Source organism: Salvelinus fontinalis, chromosome 25 (assembly GCF_029448725.1).
Source record: "Salvelinus fontinalis isolate EN_2023a chromosome 25, ASM2944872v1, whole genome shotgun sequence".
Taxonomy (NCBI): domain Eukaryota; kingdom Metazoa; phylum Chordata; class Actinopteri; order Salmoniformes; family Salmonidae; genus Salvelinus; species Salvelinus fontinalis.
The window spans coordinates 24,245,099-24,270,675 of record NC_074689.1 but is presented as its reverse complement, the minus strand read 5'-3'; the positions used below and the strand labels follow the sequence as shown (position 1 = coordinate 24,270,675).

At 44.0% G+C, this 25,577-nt stretch overlaps 1 protein-coding gene across 1 annotated transcript in view; it reads left to right on the top strand.

Annotated features, from left to right (window-relative positions):
- LOC129823006 (collagen alpha-1(XVIII) chain-like) overlaps positions 1 to 25,577 on the top strand; it is a 131,276-nt gene that overhangs the window by 56,447 nt on the left and 49,252 nt on the right. Inside the window, exons 4-8 of the mRNA XM_055881659.1 lie at positions 61 to 135; positions 3,245 to 3,337; positions 22,123 to 22,237; positions 22,434 to 22,474; positions 23,982 to 24,170. Coding sequence (XP_055737634.1) covers positions 61 to 135; positions 3,245 to 3,337; positions 22,123 to 22,237; positions 22,434 to 22,474; positions 23,982 to 24,170 — 513 coding nt within the window. The remainder of the gene's footprint in view (positions 1 to 60; positions 136 to 3,244; positions 3,338 to 22,122; positions 22,238 to 22,433; positions 22,475 to 23,981; positions 24,171 to 25,577) is intronic.

Here is a 25,577-nt window from a genome sequence, read left to right as displayed (position 1 = left end):
TACTGATAGTGTTTATACTAGTGTTAATGTGCCTAAACATCTCTCTCTCTCTCTCTCCAGGGTTGTATCCAGCAGCTGGTTCTGAAGGGATACCCCACAGCCCAAGATGACCTGTGTGAAGAGGACGACCCTTATGTGAGTGTTTCCCAATACTACATCTGGCCTTCTGTTCACTTGAGCCCTAATAGGTAGGACTGGGTAGGACTGGGTAGGATTAGGTGGGACTGGGTAGGACTGAGTATGACTGGATAGGACAGGGTAGGACTGGGTAGGATGGGTGGGACAGGGTAGGACTGGGTAGGACTGGGTGAGACTGGGTAGGATTAGGTAGGACTGGGTGGGACTGGGTAGGACTGGGTGAGACTGGGTAGGACTGGGTATGACTGGATAGGATTAGGTAAGACTGGGTGAGACTGGGTAGGACTGGATAGGATTAGGTAGGACTGGGTAGAACTGGGTGGGACTGGGTAAGACTGGGTATGACTGGATAGGACTGGGTAGGACTAGGTAAGACTGGGTGGGACTGGGTAAGACTGGGTAAGACTGGGTGGGACTGTGTATGACTGGATAGGACTGGGTAGGACTGTGTATGACTGGGTATGACTGGATAGGATTAGGTAGGACTGGGTGGGACTGGGTAAGACTGGGTAAGACTGGGTGGGACTGTGTATGACTGGATAGGACTGGGTAGGACTGTGTATGACTGGGTATGACTGGATAGGATTAGGTAGGACTGGGTAGGACTAGGTACGACTGGGTGGGACTGTGTATGACTGGATAGGACTGGGTAGGACTAGGTAAGACTGGGTATGACTGGATAGGATTAGGTAGGACTGGGTAGAACTGGGTGGGACTGGGTAAGACTGGGTAAGACTGGGTGGGACTGTGTATGACTGGATAGGACTGGGTAGGACTGTGTATGACTGGGTATGACTGGATAGGATTAGGTAGGACTGGGTGGGACTGGGTGGGACTGGGTAGGACTGGGTGGGACTCGCCAGGTTTCCATCATACAGCTATCAACTATCAAGTATTTTCAGATTAGTTATCATAAAGGAATGGATGCCGGAAGTGACCATCTCGCATTGGTTAACAACAGACACTGTACATGGACCTCTAACCGCTGATCTAAGATCAGATTTCAACCACCCCCAATACTAACACCATTAGGATGAAGAAAATGTAAAAGCTGACCCTACATCAGTGGTAATGTGCTGAATTCTACCTACTCCATCCTAAAACCTGACATGCTGATGATGAATGGGACCATCAGCCCCTCTAGTGGTGGTTAGAGGACATTGCAGAGTTGTGTGTTGAAAGATTCATTAGCATGTGGTGAAAACAGCACTTAACTCCAGTTGTTATATTCATCATTTAGTTTCTTTATATATTTTTTCTCTGTTTTTAAGCATAAGCATAAGCCTGCGTTATTGCTACTTGTAAAATAAGAATTTGTTCTTAACTGACTTGCCTAGTTAAATACACTGCTCAAAAAAATAAAGGGAACACTTAAACAACACAATGTAACTCCAAGTCAATCACACTTCTGTGAAATCAAACTGTCCACTTAGGAAGCAACACTGATTGACAATAAATTTCACATGCTGTTGTGCAAATGGAATAGACAAAAGGTGGAAATTATAGGCAATTAGCAAGACACCCCCCAAAACAGGAGTGATTCTGCAGGTGGTGACCACAGACCACTTCTCAGTTCCTATTGTTCCTGGCTGATGTTTTGGTCACTTTTGAATGCTGGCGGTGCTCTCACTCAAGTGGTAGCATGAGACGGAGTCTACAACCCACACAAGTGGCTCAGGTAGTGCAGTTCATCCAGGATGGCACATCAATGCGAACTGTGGCAAAAAGGTTTGCTGTGTCTGTCAGCGTAGTGTCCAGAGCATGCAGGCGCTACCAGGAGACAGGCCAGTACATCAGGAGACGTGGAGGAGGCCGTAGGAGGGCAACAACCCAGCAGCAGGACCGGTACCTCCGCCTTAGTGCAAGGAGGTGCACTGCCAGAGCCCTGCAAAATGACCTCCAGCAGGCCACAACTGTGCATGTGTCTGCTCAAACGGTCAGAAACAGACTCCATGAGGGTGGTATGAGGGCCCGACGTCCACAGGTGGGGGTTGTGCTTACAGCCCAACACCGTGCAGCACGTTTTGCATTTGCCAGAGAACACCAAGATTGGCAAATTCGCCACTGGCGCCCTGTGCTCTTCACAGATGAAAGCAGGTTCACACTGAGCACATGAGCACATGTGACAGACGTGACAGAGTCTGGAGACGCCGTGGAGAACGTTCTGCTGCCTGCAACATCCTCCAGCATGACCGGTTTGGCGATGGGTCAGTCATGGTGTGGGGTGGCATTTCTTTGTGGGGCCGCACAGCCCTCCATGTGCTCGCCAGAGGTAGCCTGACTGCCATTAGGTACCGCGATGAGATCCTCAGAGCCCTTGTGAGACCATATGCTGACACATGCACATTTGTGGCCTGCTGGAAGTCATTTTGCAGGGCTCTGGCAGTGCACCTCCTTGCACTAAGGCGGAGGTACCGGTCCTGCTGCTGGGTTGTTGCCCTCCTACGGCCTCCTCCACATCTCCTGATGTACTGGCCTGTCTCCTGGTAGCGCCTGCATGCTCTGGACACTACGCTGACAGACACAGCAAACCTTTTTGCCACAGTTCGCATTGATGTGCCATCCTGGATGAACTGCACTACCTGAGCCACTTGTGTGGGTTGTAGACTCCGTCTCATGCTGCCACTTGAGTGAGAGCACCGCCAGCATTCAAAAGTGACCAAAACATCAGCCAGGAAGCATAGAACTGAGAAGTGGTCTGTGGTCACCACCTGCAGAATCACTCCTGTTTTGGGGGGTGTCTTGCTAATTGCCTATAATTTCCACCTTTTGTCTATTACATTTGCACAACAGCATGTGAAATTTATTGTCAATCAGTGTTGCTTCCTAAGTGGACAGTTTGATTTCACAGAAGTGTGATTGACTTGGAGTTACATTGTGTTGTTTAAGTGTTCCCTTTATTTTTTTGAGCAGTGTATATATTTTTTTTTAAATACTTGGGAAAGCAGTAGACAATTTGCTTGTGATAGAAGCATCTAGACTATTCTTCCTCACTGCCTATTGAATATGTAAAACTATTAATGAGATTCCAAAGTCATAACTTAAGCGTTATGTGATGAAAATACAAGGTTGTTACTATAGCGATTCCATTGTTATGCTCTTTCAGGCATCTGGCTATGGGAGTGGAGACGACTCCTTCGATGACACAGAAACTATGGATGAAGTGAAGAAGGTAGTGGAGGAGAGAGAGTACACCGTGGTGAGTGACAGAAAACACTCAGACTCAACCCTGTACACACATATTCTAGCACACTTTCATAAACCCACAAGGATAGTTTTACAACATTTAAAAAATGTTTTTTAAATTTAACTAGGCAAGTCAGTTAAGAACAAATTCTTCAGTTAAGAACAAATTACAATGACGGCCTACTGGGGAACAGTGGGTTAACTTCCTTGTTCAGGGGCAGAACGACAGATTTTTACCTTGTCAGCTCTGGGATTTGATCTTGCAACCTTTCGGTTATTGGCCCAACGCTCTAACCACTAGGCTACCTGCCGCCCCCATACGTCATCAATACGTCATCATACGTCATCAAATACGTCATCAATTCATTGACGAGAGATACGTACGAACTCAAAGAAATATGTCGCTGGTTACGAAGGATTCAAGCATCGTTAACGGCAACCAACCCAATCAACAAAATAAACCAAAACCAGGTTGGCCAATAGGTATCAACCATGGAACCAAACCATCCCCTAGTAAGAGTGTGTGGCGAGTGGGGAGAAGTTTAACGATATGGATGTTGACTTGTTCAAATCCATCAATGAAAGGCTTGCCAAACTTGATATATTGGAAATATTACGAGAGGACATCAATGCATTATGTGTCAGTCTAGAATTCAGCCAACGTCAGATTGATGATCTAAGGAAAGAGAACACGGTGTTCTGTAAACTCTATTCATAGCAAGGAGGAGGTGGTGCAAAGGGAGAACAAACTACTTAAAGAAACCTTGCTTGGTGTACGGTGTCGATCAATGCAGGAACAATCTAATATTCTCAGGGATAGCGGAGAATGACAACAGCAGAGGCTGTGACGACACAGTCCGAGACTTTACTTCAACTCAACTAAAACTGCCCACTGATGTTGTGCGTAATGCCACATTCTCCAGAGTCCATAGAAGAGGTAAAGCCCCTGGAAATAAGCCACGGGCTATTATTGCATGTTTTGACAAATTTAAGCAAAAGGAAATGATGAAGAACATGGGCAGAGAACTCAGAAACACTGATTTTGGAATGAATGATCACTCCTCCACCGAGATTAATGAAAGGAGAAAAAAAACTATATCCCATCATGAAGGAAAAGCGTTTCCTGAATCAACGAGTCTCCATGGTGATGGATAAACTTTACATCAACGGGCAATTGTATCGGGACTCTAGAGTAACTCCCTGACTATTTTAATTTAATGTTTAAATCTGAGTTTGTGTGTTGTAGTGTATCATGACAACTTCAACTATAATGAATACATGCTCTATTGATCTCCTCTATAATGAATACATGCTCTATTGATCTCCACTATAATGAATACATGCTCTATTGATCTCCACTATAATGAATACATGCTCTATTGATCTCCACTATAATGAATACATGCTCTATTGATCTCCACTATAATGAATACATGCTCTATTGATCTCCACTATAATGAATACATGCTCTATTGATCTCCACTATAATGAATACATGCTCTATTGATCTCCACTATAATGAATACATGCTCTATTGATCTGCACTATAATGAATACATGCTCTATTGATCTCCTCTATAATGAATACATGCTCTATTGATCTCCTCTATAATGAATACATGCTCTATTGATCTCCACTATAATGAATACATGCTCTAGTGATCTCCACTATAATGAATACATGCTCTATTGATCTCCTCTATAATGAATACATGCTCTATTGATCTCCTCTATAATGAATACATGCTCTATTGATCTCCACTATAATGAATACATGCTCTAGTGATCTCCACTATAATGAATACATGCTCTATTGATCTCCACTATAATGAATACATGCTCTAGTGATCTCCACTATAATGAATACATGCTCTATTGATCTCCACTTGACAAGGAAAGGGTTGCATATGGCTCAGGTTAATGTATGTAGCCTTCCTAACAAAATACATGAGGTTTTTAACTTGTTCAACATAAATAATATTCATATCTTGGCCTTGACCGAAACACATTTAGATGCATCTGTAAATGATGGGCAAATTAACATTCAAGGATATAGTCTACTGAGAAGGAACAGGGACAGGAATGGTGGGGCTGTAGCACTGTATATTCAGAATAATATACCTTTTAAGAGGAGGGATGACCTTAATGTATGTATAATAGAGGCACTATGGGCTACATCTGCCTGACCAGGCACCCATATCGGTAGGATGTGTGTATAGACCTCCTAGCTCTAAGGTGTCCTATCTGGATAACTTATGTACTGGGTTTGACCAGGTCACAGATAGCAACAGAGATGTATTTATCTTGGGTTATTTTAATATAAATTGGAAGGATCACAATAATTCGAATAGAACAAAATGGATGAGATATGCCAAGGACTGTGGTTTAAAACAAATGGTTAATGATATTACTAGATCATCAACTAAGTTAGGTCATCGTTCAGACACATGCATTGATCTGATCTTCTGTAATATACCATTGCAATGCTTAAAAGCCAGACCAATGCCAGTGGGCTGGACAGACCATAATATTGTGACCATAACCATGAACAACAAGGTTCCAAAGAAACCCCCTAGGATTGTGGTCAAGAGACATTTTTTTAAACATTTAATCATGAGCTATTTCTAAATGATTTGGCTGCTGTACTCTGGGAGCTGATTTATCTAGAGGATGATTTAAATCACGCTACAGAATGTTTTACTGATTTGCTCACTGAGGTAATGGACCATCATGCACCAGTAAGAAAGAGTACTGTTGGGGCTCGTCCATCTCCATGGATTGATGATGAACTGGGTGAGGCTTTTTCTCAAAGAAATATGGCAAAAGTCTTAGCAGCCAAATCAAAATTAGAAATTGATGAACAGAATTATAGAACATTACGTAATTATGCAGTTAAATTGAAAAAGTTATTTTACAACAATGCTTTTATTGATTGTAAAAATGATTGTAAAAAGGTATGGAACACAGTTAAGGGCTTACTTGGTACATCTATCTCATCATGCACATCTAGTGTGGAGGTTGGCGGGAGAATAATAACAAAACCAGTTGATATTGCCAATCATTTAGCAGATTTTTTTTTACAAAGAAAATTAAATGACTGAGCAACAATGTAAACACACATTCTTCCAAACAAGCTATTGTCCAATGGATTGATGATCATATTATGAGCAACAAGATCTGCTCTTTTAGTCTGCAAATGGTGTCAGTAGAGGAGGAGTTAAACCTATTGAAGTCATTACCTGGTGGTAAATCCACAGGTTATGGGCTTATGGACAATTTTTTGCTTCACTGTGCTGCTCCCCAGATTGCAGTTCCACTGAGATACATATTTAATTGGTCACTGGAAAAGGGGATGTTTGCAAATGCATGGAAGCATGCGAAACTGTGTCCTATTCCGAAAGACTGCAAAGAACCCATTACTCCTGCCAATAGTCGACCAATTAGTCTACTCCCTACACTCAGTAAGATATTGGAGGGTATTGTGAGTAGACAAATATGGGAGTAGATGGAAAAGAATGATCTGATTACAGCCAATCAGCATGCATATCGCAAAAACCATTCCACTACCACTGCATTGGTTGACATGACTGACCAGTGGCTCAATGCTATGGATAATGGCAGGTTTGTGGGTGTACTATTTTTAGATTTCAGTGCAGCATTTCATTTAGTGGATCATGAAATAATTTTGACAAAATTAACCTGTCTAGCCCCTGGGTTCCACTAGCGGAACCCCCCCCACATTCCACTGAAAAGGCAGCGCGCAAAATTCAAAAAATATTTTCTAGAAATATTTAACTTTCACACATTAACAAGTCCAATACAGCAAATGAAAGATAAACATCTTGTGAATCCAGCCAACATGTCCGATTTTTTTAATGTTTTACAGCGAAAACACCACGTATATTTATGTTAGCTCACCACCAGCTAGAACAATTACAGAGACCAAAGTGAAATACCTAAATACTCATCATAAAACATTTATGAAAAATACATGGTGTACAGCAAATGAAAGACAAACATCTTGTGAATCCAGCCAATATTTCAGATTTTTGAAGTGTTTTACAGCGAAAACACAATATAGCATTATATTAGCTTACTACAATAGCCAACCACACAACCGCATTCATTCAACGCAAAGGTAGCGATAACGAAAAAACCAGCAAAAGATATACATTTATTCACTAACCTTCACAATCTTCATCAGATGACAGTCCTATAACATCATATTACACACTACATATATGGTTTGTTCGAAAATGTGCATATTTAGAGCTGAAATCCGTGATTATACATTGTAAAAACGTAGCAACTTTTCCCCAGAATGTCCGGATATATTTCTGACACTAACCTAATCTGACCAAATAACTTATCATAAACTTGACTAAAAAATACATGTTGGACAGCAAATGAAAGATACACTAGTTCTTAATGCAACCGCTGTGTTAGATTTTTTAAAATAACTTTAGTACGACATACAGCTTACGTTATAGCGAGACAGCGCCCAAAATCAGGGCGGAAAATATTACTAAACATTTTCAACAGAAATACGAAATAACATCATAAATGGTTCCTACTTTTGCTGAGCTTCCATCAGAATCTTGTACAAGGGGTCCTTTGTCCAGAACAATCGTTGTTTGGTTTTAGAATGTCCTTTTCTCTTGTCGAATTAGCAACCAAAGCTAGCCAAGTGGCACGAAGCTGTCCATCATCACCAAACGCAGAGAACGGAAAAAGCCAAAACTCCCGATAAACTTTCAATAATCTGATAAAACTATATTGAAAAAACATACTTTACGATGATATTATCACATTTATCAAATAAAATCAAAGCCGGAGATATTAGCCGTCTATAACGAAAGCTTTTCAGAACGCAATCCAGGGTTCTTTCCCGCGCCATGCTGAACAAAGGAATAAGTGGTCACGTCATTCCAAGAGCTCTTGTTCGGCCTCAGATCAAGCTAGACACCCCATTCCACCTCTCACTGCCTCTTGACATCTAGTGGAAGGCGTATGAAGTGCATGTATATCCATAGATTTCAAGCAAATGAATAGGAAGGCCCTGGAACAGAGCCTCAATTTCAGATTTTTCACTTCCTGACAGGAAGTTTGCTGCAAAATGAGTTCTGTTTTACTCACAGATATAATTCAAACGGTTTTAGAAACTTGAGAGTGTTTTCTATCCAATAGTAATAATAATATGCATATTGTACGAGCAAGAATTGAGTACGAGGCAGTTTAATTTGGGAACGATTTTTTACAAAGTGAAAACAGCGTCCCTATCCCAAAGAAGTTAATGCATTATGGTTTTAAGGAGGTGGCATTGAATTGGGTACAGTCATATCTAACTGACAGGAAACAGTCCACCTATATCAATGGTTCATTTTCTTCCCCTCATGTGTTAATCTGTGGAATACCGCAGGGCAGCTGCCTTGGGCCACTTCTTTATTTAATATATACCAACGATATTCCCTATACCTTAGCTGAAACACAAACTACTATATTTGCAGATGATACTACAATTTATGCAGCAAGACAATCGGTTCAACAGGTACAGCAAGCTTTACAAGGAGATTTGGAGAATATCAGGAAGTGGGTTTGCCAAAACAAACTTGTTTTAAACACCATGAAAACCAAAGTTATGTTGGTCTGTTCCACTAGGAAAAGGCAAAAACAGCATGGGATACAAGTAAGTATGGGAGGAGTACAAATTGAAGAAGTGACAGAAACCAAACTATTGTGAGTGCAGCTAGACAACTGCTTATCATGGTCGTTAAAACAGCATGCATAATCAGAAGGATAGCTAAATATTTACCAGGGAAAATTCTTCAGCAAATAACACAAGCATTAATTGAGAGTCAGGTGAACTACTGTTCTGTGGTCTGGGGAAATGCATCATCAAGTGAAGTCAGGAGGCTGCAGAATGCACAGAACAAAGCAGCAAGGATTGTTTTAAGGTGGAGATATGGTTCTTCTGTTGCAGTCATGCGCAATGTTCATGGTTGGTCATCAATCGATAAGATAATTGAAAAAAAACATGCTTATTTTATTTCATAATATACATCATTTAAAACGGCCAAGTTCTATTCACAACGGTATTCAGTTGGTAAGAGACAGACATTCCGTAAATACCAAGAATAGATTGTCCACCATCTATGCGTTATCCAGACAGAAAAGAGAAATAGGCAAAATAACATTTTGATTTAGAGCAATAAAGAAACGGAATAAATTAACTGAGCAAACTAGAAACCTTTCAATATATACATTTAAACATTATTTTAAAACGATTTAAATATAATACATAGAAATGTTGTGGGACTATAGTAGATGAAGAATCAATATGTTTTAGATTGAGTATTTATTGGGTCATTATATTAGTATATTATGTACGTTTGTAATAGTGTGTTATATGTGAAAATGGGTTCGTATTATAAATTGTATTTTAATGTTTAAGGACTCTTGGAAGATTAGTCCAAATGGGGACTAAAAGAGATACAAATCAAATCAAAATGTACACCTTCTAACTCCCTCCTCCTAACACAGTAGGGGTATCTACAGCACATCCAGAACCCAATTCATCTTAATGGGACCAGTTAGGTGGGAGACGTGGAGATATGCCGTTCCACCCTCAAGCCAGGTTCTCTTATCTGAGAAACGCTGTTAGCTCAACCAGATCTGGTTTGACGTTCTTGGACCGCGTCTGAGAGGAAAGCATATATCCTCTTCTGAATGGTTAACTGCTTTCTGACACATTGAAGGATCTGTGCCCCCCCCCCCCCCGTATCTTAACACAGCCATTTAGATAAGATCACATAGGTTATTCCACTGTAACCAACTGGCAGAGGACTTAGTTACATTAGTACCTTTTATTAGTCGTGTAAATTGAGCCATATATCAAGAGTCTGGAAGTAGCAGTTGTGATGTGTGTGTGTGTGTGTGTGTGTGTGTGTGTGTGTGTGTGTGTGTGTGTGTGTGTGTGTGTGTGTGTGTGTGTGTGTGTGTGTGTGTGTGTGTGTGTGTGTGTGTGTGTGTGTGTGTGTGTGTGTGTGTGTGTGTGTGTGTGTGGAGAATCAGAGCAGGTGGTCAGTCCAGTTTAGGTGTTTTCAGAAGCCTATATTAGAAAAGTTCAGAGTGAGTTTTGCTTTCAAAAGCATGTTGTCCTGTCTGTATCTCTTACAACCACTCCTCTTCTGCCTCCCCCTGCCCAACCTCTCCTCTTCTGTCTCCCCCTGCCCAACCACTCCTCTTCTGCTTCCCCCTGCCCAACCACTCCTCTTCTGCTTCCCCCTGCCCAACCACTCCTCTTCTGCCTCCCCCTGCCCAACCACTCCTCTTCTGCTTCCCCCTGCCCAACCACTCCTCTTCTGCCTCCCCCTGCCCAACCTCTCCTCTTCTGCCTCCCCCTGCCCAACCACTCCTCTTCTGCTTCCCCCTGCCCAACCACCCCTCTTCTGTCTCCCCCTGCCCAACCACTCCTCTTCTGCCTCCCCCTGCCCAACCACTCCTCTTCTGCTTCCCCCTGCCCAACCACCCCTCTTCTGTCTCCCCCTGCCCAACCACTCCTCTTCTGCTTCCCCCTGCCCAACCACTCCTCTTCTGCCTCCCCCTGCCCAACCATTCCTCTTCTGCCTCCCCCTGCCCAACCACTCCTCTTCTGCTTCCCCCTGCCCAACCACTCCTCTTCTGCCTCCCCCTGCCCAACCACTCCTCATCTGCCTCCCCCTGCCCAACCACTCCTCTTCTGCCTCCCCCTGCCCAACCACTCCTCTTCTGCCTCCCCCTGCCCAACCACTCCTCTTCTGCCTCCCCCTGCCCAACCACTCCTCTTCTGCCTCCCCCTGCCCAACCACTCCTCTTCTGCTTCCCCCTGCCCAACCACCCCTCTTCTGCTTCCCCCTGCCCAACCACCCCTCTTCTGCCTCCCCCTGCCCAACCACTCCTCTTCTGCCTCCCCCTGCCCAACCACTCCTCTTCTGCCTCCCCCTGCCCAACCACTCCTCTTCTGCCTCCCCCTGCCCAACCACTCCTCTTCTGCCTCCCCCTGCCCAACCACTCCTCTTCTGCCTCCCCCTGCCCAACCACTCCTCTCCTGCCTCCCCCTGCCCAACCACTCCTCTTCTGCCTCCCCCTGCCCAACCACCCCTCTTCTGCTTCCCCCTGCCCAACCACCCCTCTTCTGCCTCCCCCTGCCCAACCACTCCTCTTCTGCCTCCCCCTGCCCAACCACCCCTCTTCTGCTTCCCTCTGTCCAACCACTCCTCTTCTGCCTCCCCCTGCCCAACCACCCCTCTTCTGCTTCCCTCTGCCCGTTTGGAGAGAGATGTCTTGGTATTCCATTTCATGCCTCAAAAGTGATCTAACGTTGACATATCCCATGCTATTTTTGGAGATCTTGCATTATTCACAAGGATGGCACCAGACTAAAACCGCAGGCCTCAATCCAAGATATAAGCAAGATTGGCACCATAACTTTCCTTTGAACACTGCCTTCCATCTTCCTTCAACTGTCACATGGACACCAAGCACACTGCTTAACATCAAAACAGCTGCTGATGCTTGGCTGAGTTTCCCTTCTAGTTTCCCATGAGCTTTTCTCTCCCATTACCAGGTATGGGTATCATCTGAAAGACTGTGATGAGATACAGTGTTTCAGTGGGAGAGACCACACAGCGTGCACATTTGGGGTTTTGCCCTAACACTACACAGCTGTGCCGTGTCTTTGCTATGCCGGATTAAGTGATATGACATGCTATTCTATAAAATAATTGATCTGTAATTAATATTACCTGATTAAACTAATGATGTAAATGTAATTAACTAGAAAGTCGGGGCACCACGAAATAATGTTTATAGAGCTGTTATCTTCCGAATAAACTCTTAAAGACCTGGTAATCTTCTACATCAATAGCGGTCAATTCTTAATCGTCACCTTATTCAGTCTCATCTGAAGTCGTAGAATTCTTGGTTATCTTCACGAACCCTGGCTAACAAGTTGAATCAGCAATACAAAATTTGGTTTCATTATTTGTTGACCGAATACCTAAACAATCACACAGAATTACACATACACAGGATGGATCATACATTGATGACTAATTATGTCATAAAAGAAAATGGAACCGACGGCTGGTTACACAAAGAAAGGGGGTTGAGTTTTGAATGAAAGCGCGGGAAGACCGAGGAACAAAGGAATTTGGTCTCTGATCGGACCTTGTAAAGCTATGCTATCGTAAATACAGTATCTTAATCATTCTAAATAACCGCCTATTTGGAAAAGGAAAATGCCTGAAATATTTACTCTGAGCCGTGCTTCAATAGGTTGGTCGTAGATGGAAGGCCGTGTTGCCCAACAGAGATTTTCCTGTCCTCAGAAGAATGTCTGGTAGAACGGTTGTGTTGTAGTAACGTCGTGTGTTTGGTAGAAGAGATACTTTGTCCGTCCTTTCCTAGCCCACGTTTACAGCTGCTGCTGCTCGCTCAATGGCTAGGAGGTATCACTTCTTTAGTGAATAAGAGTTCAAAGTGCATACCAAGTTGCCATACTTTAAGCTCACACTGAAGTTGTCTTAGTTCTGTAGTTTAATATTAGCCCTTTTAACGTCTGGACCGTCGTTCTCACGTCCTCGGGAACACAAATGTTACATTTTCGTAACGTGCTTATATAGTGGTGGAGAGAAGGGCGTGTTTCATAGTTCACAACCAATGTCTGTTCACTTGGGCGGGGCCACTGAGTGAACAGAGTTTACCTTATGGAAACAATTCTCATTTAGAAGCTAAAATTACATTTAATCTTTTCACAAATAGTTTCATATTTCAACATTTAAATTGCACAACAATTCCATGTGAATCTGATAACTAGAATGTGTAGACTTTCCAAGATACAGTTTGTCATCCTATCATCAGTAATAATGTCTCAGATGACAACTGATCTGACATATTCTTTAAGTACCAATGCATATTTTCTACTGTTTGGATTACCGAAATATGGTTCTGTTCACCAGACTCTCTCTATGTTAACAAAGGGCTTTCCAATCGTCACTCTGTAGAGAGAGAGAGAGAGGAAAGGGGGAAAGGTATTTATGGGGGTCATAAACCTCACCAACAGGCCAACGTCATGACAGCTGATTAAAATAATCAAAGCTTGTTGCTGAGTTGGTTATTTTAGTCAGCTGTGTAGTGCTAGGGCCAAAACACAAAACATACACCCAGGAGGGGAGGAGGACCCAGGACCGAGGTTGGGAAACGCTGAGTTAGGCTACACACTCAGGGTTACTATTTATCTCTTTCTCTCTCTTCCACTCTCTCTCACCCTCTCTCTCTCACCCTCTCTTCCACTCTCTCTTGCCCTTTCTCTCTTCCACTCTCTCTCTCACCATCACCCTCTCACCCTCTCTCTTCCTCTCTCTCACCCTCTCTCTCACCTTCTCTCTCTCACCTTCTCTCTCTCATCCTCTCTCACCCTCTCTCTTCCACACTCTCTCGCTCTCTTCCACACTCTCTCGCTCTCTCTCACCCTCTCTCTTCCACTATCTCTCGCTCTCTCTCGCCCTGGCTCTCTTCCACTCTCTCGCCCTCTCTCTTTCACTCTCTCTCGCTCTCTCTTGCCCTCTCTCTCTTCCACTCTCTCTTGCTCTCTCTCTTCCACTCTCTCTCCCTCTCGCTCTCTCTCGCCCTCTCTCGCCCTCTCTCTCTTCCACTCTCTCTTCCTCTCTCTCGCCCTCTCTCTCTTCCACTCTCTCTCCCTCTCGCTCTCTCTCGCCCTCTCTCACCCTCTCTCTCTTCTACTCTCTCTGGCTCTCTCTTGCTCTCTCTTCCACTCTCTCTCCCTCTCTTTCATCCTCTCTCTTCCACTCTGTCCCTCTCTCTCGCCATCTCTCTCTTCCGCTCTTTCCCTCTCTCTCGCCCTCTCTCTCTTCCACTCTGTCTTGCTCGCTCTCTCTCTCTCTCTCGCCCTCTCTCTCTTCCACTCTCTCTCGCTCTCTCTCGTCTTCTCACTCAGTCTCCAGCTGTGTGATCGTTTGACAGTTACTGCTCAGATTTAATGCAGGTGCTCCGAATCAAAGCTGAACCCTCAAAGGAAGCCTCTTTCTCTAAAAGCTCTGTTTTGTGAATTTGATAAAAGGCAGACATACTGTTTTTCATTGTTCAAGGTGACTAAGGTCAAATTTAATGAATAGTAAAAGTTCAACAACCGTGAAAACTCTGAGTAAAAAAAATAAAAAATCTGTTCTGATAATATCTGTGACCATTAGCCTAATTGTATGATCATGGTCTACTCTACTCTGTCGTCATCCTTACTTCTCCTTGAGGCTGTTCCTACTCCCAGCTTGTTCGTGTCCTCCTCTGTTGTAGCTGGTGTTGGGGGAGGACGGGCGATTTGACTGCTAAACCTCTCTGTTCCAGGATAGCTTCCACTGTCATCCATTAGGGAGAAAACAAACAGACCGTAAATGGGGGATGTGGACAACTACTCCACAACCCACACACCCTGAGTAATGACTGTGGGTTGTGGAGTAGGCTGAAGGTCCAAATCACTGATTTACGGTCTGTTTTGTTTTCTCCCTAATGGTGAAAGTTAGGTTTTGGGGAGGGAAAGCAGGGGATGTGCTGAGACAGGGGATGTGCTGAGGCAGGGGATGTGCTGAGGCAGGGGATGTGCTGAGGCAGGGGATGTGCTGAGGCAGGGGATGTGCTGAGGCAGGGGATGTGCTGAGGCAGGGGATGTGCTGAGGGAGGGGATGTGCTGAGGCAGGGGATGTGCTGAGGGAGGGGATGTGCTGAGGCAGGGGATGTGCTGAGGCATGGGATGTGCTGAGGCAGGGGATGTGCTGAGGGAGGGGATGTGCTGAGGGAGGGGATGATTTAGGGCCATTCCCAGTGTGTTTGTGGATCTGGTACCAGCCTCTTCCTGCGTAGCTAGTTTGGCACTTCTGCTAGTCTGGAAAGTAGTCAGACCCCTTCCCTTTTTCCACATTTTGTTATGTTACAGCCTTTTTCCCTCATCAATCTACACACAATAACCCATAATGACAAAACTTAAACAGGTTTTTAGAAATGTTTGCAAATGTATAGATTTTTTTAAACAGAAATACATTATTTACATAAGTATTCAGACCCTTTGCTATAACACTCAAAATTGAGCTCAGGTGCATCCTGTTTCCATTGATTATCCTTGAAATGTTTCTACAACTTCATTGGAGTCCACCTGTGGTAAATTCAACTGATTGGAAATGATTTGGAAAGGCACACACCTGTCTATATAAGGTCCCACAGTTGACAGAGCTTGTCAGAGCAAAAACCAAGCCAGGCCGTCAAAGGAATTGTTCGTGGAGCTCCGAGACAGGATTGTGGCGGGGCACAGATCTGGGGAAGGGTACCAAAACATTTCTGTAGCATTGAAGGTCCCCAAGAACACAGTGGTCTACATCGTTCTAAATGAAAGAAGCTTGGAACCACCAAGACTCTTCCTAGAACTGGCCGCCCGGCCAAACTGAGCAATCGGTGGGGAAGGGCTTTGGTCAGGGAGGTGACCAAGAACCCGATGGTCACTCTGACAGAGCTCCAGAGTTATTTTGTGGAGATGGGAGAACCTTCCAGAAGGACAACAATCTCTGCAGCACTCCATAAATCAGTCCTTTATGGTAGAGAGGCTAGGCGGAAGCCACTCCTCAGTAAAAGGCACATGACAGCCCGCTTGGAGTTTGCCAAAAGGCACCTAAAGGACTTTCAGACCATGAGAAACAAGATTCTCTGGTCTGATGAAACCAAGATTGAACTCTTTGACCTGAATGCCAGGGTCAAGTCTGGAGGAAACCTGGCACCACCGTGAAGCATGGTGGTGGCAGCTGAATGCTGTAGGGATGTTTTTCAGCGGCAGGGACTGGGCGACTAGTCAGGTTGATGGAAAGATGAACGGAGCAAAGTACAGAGAGATCCTTGATGAAAACCTGCTCCAGAGAGCTCAGACTGGGGCAAAGGTTAATCTTCCAACAGGACAACAACCCTAAGCACACAGCCAAGAGAATGCAGGAGTGGCCTTGAGGGGCCCAGCCAGAGCCCGAACTTGAACCCAATCAAACATCTCTGGAGAGACCTGAAAATAGCTGTTCAGCGACAATCCCCATCCAACCTGACAGAGCTGGAGAGGATCTTTTAATAAAAAATATTTATTGAACCTTTATTTAACTAGGCAAGTCAGTTAAGAAAAAAATATTATTCACAATGATGGCCTACCCCGGTCAAACCCTAACCCAGATGACTCTGGGCCAATTGTGCGCTGCCCTATGGGACTCCCAATCACGACCGGTTGTGATACAGCCTGGAATCAAACCAGGGTCTGTAGTAACACCACTAGCACTGAGATGCAGTGCCTTAGACTGCTGCGCCACTCGGGAACCCGGGATCTGTAGAGAGGAATGTGAGAAACTCCCCAAATACAGGTGTGCCAAGCTTGTAGCATCACACCCAAGAAGACTCAAGGCTGTAATCACTGCCAAAGGTGCTTCAACAAACTACTGTGTAAAGGGTCTGAATACTTATGTAAATGTCATATTTAAGTTTTTTATTTGCAAACATTTCTAAAAACCTGTTTTGCTTTGTCATTTTGGGGCATTGTGTTTAGATTGATGAGGGGGAAAAACTATGTAATCCATTTTAGAATGAGGCTGTAATGTAACAAAATGTGGAAAAATACATGGTGTCTGAATATACTTTCTGAATGCACTGTACATGACTACTTACCCTAACATACTTACCTGAACATACTTAACCTAACATACTTACCCTAACATACTTACCCTAACATACTTACCCTAACATACTTACCTGAACATACTTACCCTAACATACTTACCCTAACATACTTACCTGAACATACTTACCTGGACATACTTACCTGGACATACTTACCTGAACATACTTACCTGAACATACTTACCTGGACATACTTACCTGGACATACTTACCTGGACATACTTACCTGGACATACTTACCTGAACATACTTACCTGGACATACTTACCTGGACATACTTACCTGAACATACTTACCTGGACATACTTACCTGGACATACTTACCTGGACATACTTACCTGGACATACTTACCTGGACATACTTACCTGGACATACTTACTTGAAAACTGACCTGAATACTTACCTGAATATTCACTGCTCAAAAAAATAGAGGGCACACTTAAACAACACAATGTAACTCCAAGTCAATCAAACTTCTGTGAAATCAAACTGTCCACTTAGGAAGCAACACTGATTGACAATAAATTTCACATGCTGTTGTGCAAATGGAATAGACAAAAGGTGGAAATTATAGGCAATTAGCAAGACACCCCCAATAAAGGAGTGGTTCTGCAGGTGGTGACCACAGACCACTTCTCAGTTCCTATGCTTCCTGGCTGATGTTTTGGTCACTTTTGAATGCTGGCGGTGCTTTCACTCTAGTGGTAGCATGAGACGAAGTCTACAACCCACACAAGTGGCTCAGGTAGTGCAGCTCATCCAGGATGGCACATCAATGCGAGCTGTGGCAAGAAGGTTTGCTGTGTCTGTCAGCGTAGTGTCCAGAGCATGGAGGCGCTACCAGGAGACAGGCCAGTACATCAGGAGACGTGGAGGAGGCCGTAGGAGGGCAACAACCCAGCAGCAGGACCGCTACCTCCGCCTTTGTCAAAGGAGGAGTAGCACTGCCAGAGCCCTGCAAAATGACCTCCAGCAGGCCACAAATGTGCATGTGTCTGCTCAAACAGTCAGAAACAGACTCCATGAGGGTGGTATGAGGGCCCGACGTCCACAGGTGGGGGTTGTGCTTACAGCCCAACACCGTGCAGGACGTTTGGCATTTGCCAGAGAACATCAAGATTGGCAAATTCGCCACTGGTGCCCTGTGCTCTTCACAGATGAAAGCAGGTTCACACGCACATGTGACAGACGTGACAGAGTCTGGAGACTCCGTGGAGAACGTTCTGCTGCCTGCAACATCCTCCAGCATGACCGGTTTGGCGATGGGTCAGTCATGGTGTGGGGTGGCATTTCTTTGGGGGGCCGCACAGCCCTCCATGTGCTCGCCAGAGGTAGCCTGACTGCCATTAGGTACCGAGATGAGATCCTCAGACCCCTTGTAAGACCATATGCTGGTGCGGTTGGACCTGGGTTCTTTCTAATGCAAGACAATGCTAGACCTCATGTGGCTGGAGTGTGTCAGCAGTTCCTGCAAGAAGAAGGCATTGATGCTATGGACAGGCCCGCCCGTTCCCCAGACCTCCAATTGAGCACATCTGGGACAACATGTCTCGCTCCATCCACCAACGCCACGTTGCACCACAGACTGTCCAGGAGTTGGCGGATGCTTTAGTCCAGGTCTGGGAGGAGATCCCTCAGGAGACCATCCGCCACCTCATCAGGAGCATGCCCAGGCGTTGTAGGGAGGTCATACAGGCACGTGGAGGCCACACACACTACTGAGCCTCATTTTGACTTGTTTTAAGGACATTACATCAAAGTTGGATCAGCCTGTAGTGTGGTTTTCCACTTTAATTTTGAGTGTGACTCCAAATCCAGACCTCCATGGGTTGATAAATTTGATTTCCATTGATAATTTTTGTGTGATTTTGTAGTCAGCACATTCAACTATGTAAAGAAAAAAGTATTTAATAAGAATATTTCATTCATTCAGATAAAGGATGTGTTATTTTAGTGTTCCCTTTATTTTTTGGAGCAGTGTACTTACCTAAATATACTTACCTGAATACTGACCTGGTGACTTACCTTGACATACATACATGAACATACTTACTGATGCTTATCTGAATACTTACCGGAACATAATGACCTGAATACTTACTGTACCTGATTACTTACCTTGACATACTTACCTGAACATAGTTACCTGGACATACGTACCTGAACATGCCTGAATACTAACCTGAATACTTAGAGAATATTGACCAACTCACCTGAATACTTACCTGGACATACTTATCTGAAAACCTTTCTGAAAACTTATCTGAATACTTACCTGAACATAATTACTTGAATACTTACTTGGACATAATTACCTGAATACTTACCCGGACATACTTACCTGGATATATAGTATTTCCCTGAATACTTACCTGAATACTTACCTTGACATACCTGAGTACATACTTGTACATACATAATATACTTAGCTAAATAGTGTAAATTACCTCCAGTTTGCTGGCCAGCCGCCTTTGAAGCATCTGCTCCTCAGCTTCCATCCTCTGGGTCTGCATCTGCATGTGCTTCAGGGAATCCATCTGCATGTGCTTCAGGGAATCCATCTGATAGTGCTTCAGGATATCCATCTGTATGCGCTTCAGGATATCCATCTGATAGTGCTTCAGGATATCCATCTGATAGTGCTTCAGGATATCCATCTGATAGTGCTTCAGGATATCCATCTGATAGTGCTTCAGGATATCCATCTGATAGTGCTTCAGGATATCCATCTGCATGTGCTTCAAGATATCCATCTGCACGTGCTTCAGGATATCCATCTGATAGTGCTTCAGGATATCCATCTGCATGTGCTTCAGGATATCCATCTGCATGTGCTTCAGGGAATCCATCTGATAGGCATGTGCTTCAGGATATCCATCTGCATGTGCTTCAGGACATCCATCTGCATATGCTTCAGGGAATCCATCTGCATGTGCTTCAGGACATCCATCTGCATGTGCTTCAGGATATCCATCTGCATGTGCCTCAGGGAATCCATCTGCATGTTCTTCAGGGAATCCATCTGCATGTGCTTCAGGATATCCATCTGCATGTGCTTCAGGACATCCATCTGCATGTGCTTCAGGATATCCACCTGCATGTGCTTCAGGATATCCATCTGCATGTGCTTCAGGATATCCATCTGATAGTGCTTCAGGATATCCATCTGATAGTGCTTCAGGATATCCATCTGCATGTGCTTCAGGACATCCATCTGCATGTGCTTCAGGATATCCATCTGCATGTGCTTCAGGATATCCATCTGCATGTGCTTCAGGATATCCATCTGATAGTGCTTCAGGATATCCATCTGATAGTGCTTCAGGATATCCATCTGATAGTGCTTCAGGATATCCATCTGCATGTGCTTCAGGACATCCATCTGCATGTGCTTCAGGATATTCTTGTGAGTCAATTTCTTCTTAAGGACTTCCATCCTTCTCCAAGGGGCATTGACCACCTTTCTATCCACACACCTGAACGTTTTTTACCAGTTTGTCTCATGTTTTCCCAGTGCTTCTTTCTGTCCTGAAACTCATTACGATTGCTCTCCTTTTCACACATATCCACATTCAGAGGATCCGAGCCACTTCGAATCCCGGGTCCAATGGGAAAAATCTGGTGGGAAGCTAGCAACCGGAGGGTTGCTGGAATTAAAAAGCCTAGATGCCATTGCCTGCCGTTGTGCTCTTGAGCATGGCACTTAACGCCGCAAAACAACATCTCCCGGGGCACCTCTCCAAAACCTCTATATGTTTGTCATGTATGTGTGTCTTTCGGAGGGGTTGGGTTAAATAGTGGAAGAAAACTTTTGGTTGGACCTTGTGTGCAATTGACCAATAAAGTGACATTAATCTTAATGGGAATGAATTCGCAACAGATGTGTCAAACTCCTGCAGAGACATGGGAGAGATCAACTACATCAAAACCATACTCACTTTCGCTCTTATCTCTGCTAATGGTGAAGAATCACATGCTCAAACTTTCCAATGGTGTCAATGGCAAACATTATCAAGCCTTTGGTTCAGAATCTCAAGATTGGATGAAGGTTGTTCAAAATACGTTCTGGAACAATCCGCCAGAGAGAGCGAAAAGACACCTGAACCATCTGACGCTTGCCCAGTGAGGACTGAAAGTACATTCAGAATATGGCGACAAGTAATCATGGCAACAAATTAACCAAACATTACAAATTCTAGGGTCGCTTAGATACGAAACGCAAATCCTTAGCAACAGTGCTTTATAAATTATAATACAAATTCACGCTATTCCATAATGAGGCTTTTCTAATAAAAACATGTAAAAGCCTTAGCAACCATACTATGTAATAAATTACAGAAGTAGTTTTTTTTAAATCTATGATTGTACAGTTAGAATTTTAACTTTTATACAGTACCTGTTCTGACTTCTATGTTTTTTGTGACAATCCGTCACCAAGGTTCCCTCTCAGGAAAATAAAACGCATTTTGAATTTAAAATTGCAATATGTCACTTTTTTGGGGCGACCCGACCAACTTCACATAGAAATGTGTGTTATAGATCTGTCATTCTCATTGAAAGCAAGTTCAATGATCTGTTCTATTATCTCTATTTCTATGCTCCTCGTTCTTAAGTTACATTTTTGCATCTTTTACTTTGGGTTTTGTACCCCAGATTCAAAAAGCTGAAAATACAATATGTTTGGTTATGGAAAATATATTTCACAGTGGTTTAGATGGTACAATGATTCTTCACACTATACTTGTGCGTTTTGTCACATAAACTGAAATTAGGCAAACTATTAGAATTTTAGCAACCAGGAAATGGCAGAGTGATTTCTGCGTAGTGCACATTTAACTGAATTCCATTGGATGACCTAGTTGAGCTTTCTTGACTCAAGCTCAGCTGCATATAACCACAGGGCGGCAACAAAGCCCATCTTGCAGACCTTGGCAAACCTGGCTATAGCTCTATGTTCAAAGGATGCATCCTTTTAAATCTGCCCCCCCCCCCCCCCATCTCTTCCTCTCTCTCTGCTACCTCCTCCTACCTCCGGCCTACCCTCTCAGCCAGAGGAACCATGGAGCACCCCTGTGCGCGCCCCTCCCACGGAGGCATCGCCCACTGACGATGAGGATGCTGATGAGATCTCGGGTCAGGGCGTGGAGCTGACTGCAGAGAGAGGTGAGAGATGTGAGGGAGAGCGAGAGACATGGAGGTAGACTGTGCATAACACTGTATGAATATATTATTATTATAATAATTATTATTATTATAATCCCTTGTGGTGTTGAAATGAAGAGCCACCAGGGGGCGATAAAACATGGTAAGAAAACAGAGCCATATTCATGTGTTGAGATTGTTGTTTCTTTGGCCACAGGACCAAGTCGGACTGCGGATGCAGACTATAGACCAAGCAGTGTAAGTATGAGTTGTTGACAGATTTAAGAGAATGACACTGAAGACCTATAATGTGTTACCTGCTCTATAGTAATAATGTGTATAAACCCTGGATTGATGATGCTACCGCAATATGCAATGACCAATGAGAGGCTTAGAAGCCACCGGCCTCCATATTGATACTCCCCAGAAGAAGCAGTACTCCATAGGAAGGAATGGAATTTTTACAGTATTTCAATAAAATGTTTCAAGGACAAAATTACATGTATTTATTTGTTGTAGTGGAGACAGTAACATTAGTCCTCTCAAAAACAAAAAAATGTATTTAAGGAATATGTTTTTACATTATTTGTTTTATGTTCAGGTCACAAAATGTAATTTTAAAGTTTACATTAAGGTGTCTGTAATATAATATAAACTGCTCAAAAAAATAAAGGGAACACTTAAACAACACAATGTAACTCCAAGTCAATCACACTTCTGTGAAATCAAACTGTCCACTTAGGAAGCAACACTGATTGACAATAAATTTCACATGCTGTTGTGCAAATGGAATAGACAAAAGGTGGAAATTATAGGCAATTAGCAAGACACCCCCCAAAACAGGAGTGATTCTGCAGGTGGTGACCACAGACCACTTCTCAGTTCCTATGCTTCCTGGCTGAAGTTTTGGTCACTTTTGAATGCTGGCGGTGATCTCACTCTAGTGGTAGCATGAGACGGAGTCTACAACCCACACAAGTGGCTCAGGTAGTGCAGTTCATCCAGGATGGCACATCAATGCGAACTGTGGCAAAAAGGTTTGCTGTGTCTGTCAGCGTAGTGTCCAGAGCATGCAGGCGCTACCAGGAGACAGGCCAGTACATCAGGAGACGTGGAGGAGGCCGTAGGAGGGCAACAACCCAGCAGCAGGACCGCTACATCCGCCTTTGTGCAAGGAGGCGCACTGCCAGAGCCCTGCAAAATGACCTCCAGCAGGCCACAAATGTGCATGTGTCTGCTCAAACGGTCAGAAACAGACTCCACGAGGGTGGTATGAGGGCCCGACGTCCACAGGTGGGGGTTGTGCTTACAGCCCAACACCGTGCAGGACGTTTGGCATTTGCCAGAGAACACCAAGAGTAACAAGATTGCTGTGCAGTTGTTACAAACAGCGGCCTCTGCAGTGATCTAGGGTTAATACATATCATTGATAGTACCTCACCAGCCATCAAACAAATCGTTGTTTGCCAATATACCACAGACTCTCTCTCTCTCTCTCCCTCTCTCTCTCTCTCTCTCTCTCTCTCTCTCTCTCTCTCTCTCTCTCTCTCTCTCTCTCTCTCTCTCTCTCTCTCTCTCTCTCTCCCTCTCTCCCTCCCTCCCTCCCTCTCTCCCTCTCTCTCTCTCTCCCTCTCTCTCTCTCTCTCTCTCTCTCTCTCTCTCTCTCTCTCCCTCTCTCCCTCTCTCCCTCTCTCCCTCTCTCTCTTTCTCCCTCTCTCCCTCTCTCCCTCTCTCCCTCTCTCCCTCTCCCCCTCTCCCTCCCCAGGGGACTTCCAGTCAGAAAGGAGAGCAAGGAGATCCAGGGCCAGCTGGCCCCCCTGGTTCCCCCGGGCTCCCAGGCCCACACAGTCCGCCAAGCCATGGCTTTTCTGGGGGAGTGCCAGGACCCAGGGGCTCCCAGGGGCCCCCAGGACCAGCAGGAGCACCCGGAACACCCGGTAACGACGGCCAGCCAGTAAGAACCTGTTTGTTACCACAACCTCCCCTCCCCTTCACCCCCTATTGGTCATGTTGATCAGCACTGTATTGTAATTGGGCGCAATTGAAAATCCCAGTTGTATCTGGTTACGGCCGATTTATTCTTTTTCTCTCACTCCTAGACATTTATGTGGTTTGGCACGGCAGGCGTATTTTTCACCAAATACTCTTTAATTCTGCTATTGACTCCTTTTAATGGCCATTTAGGTGGTTTCATGCCCACAGCCAGTGGCCATGATGACTGCTGTATGGTTACCTCATTCAGTGGTTTAGAATAGCAGTTTTTTTATGTACGTTTTTTGGGGTCAGAAATAGTTTTTCTATACAATACCAGTCAAACGTTTGGACACACCTACTCAAGGGTTTCTCTTTATTTTTTATTATTTTCTACATTGTAGAATAATAGTGAAGACATTAAAACTATGAAATAACACATATGGAATCATGTAGTTACCAAAAAAATGTTAAACAAATGAAAATGTTCAATAAGGACCACCTGGTATTGACAACTTAATCGGAAAGCTAATGAGAATGGTAGCAGACTATATTGCAACTCCTATTTGTCATCAGTTTAATCAGAGTCTGGAGAAAAATGTTTTTCTTCTGACCTGGAGTGAAGCCAAAGTCATTCCGCTACCCAAGAATGGTAAAGCACCCTTTACTGGTTCTAACAGCCAACCAATCAGCTTGCTGCTGACGCATAGCAAAGATTTGCAAAAAAAATTGTTTGACCAGATACAATTCTATTTCTCTGTAAACAAATTAACAACAGGCTTTCAGCATGCTTATAGTGAAGGGCACTCAACATGTACTACACTGACACAAATGCCTGATGATTGGTTAAAAAAAAAGGAAAATAAGTAGATTGTGGGAGCTGTACTGTTAGATTTCTGTGCAGCCTTTGATATTATTGACAGTAATCTGTTGTTGAAAAAGCATACAGTACCAGTCAAAAGTTTGTATACACCTACGTATTCAAGGGTTTTTCTTTATTTTTACTATTTTCTACATTGTAGAATAATAGTGAAGACATCAAAACTATGAAATAACACATATGGAATCATCTAGTAACCAAAAACGTGGTAAACAAATCAAAATATATTGAGATTTGAGATTCTTCAAAGTAGCCACCCTTTGCCTTGATGACAGCTCTACACACTCTTGGCATTCTCTCAACCAGCTTCACCTGGAATGCTCTTCCAACAGCCTTGAAGGAGTTCCACATATGCTGAGCACTTGTTGGCTGCTTTTCCTTCACTCTGCAGTCCAACTCATCCCAAACCATCTCAGTTGGGTTGAGGTTGGGTGATTGTGGAGGCCAGGTCATCTGATGCAGCACTCCATCACTCTCCTTCTTAGTCCAATAGCCCTTACACAGCCCGGA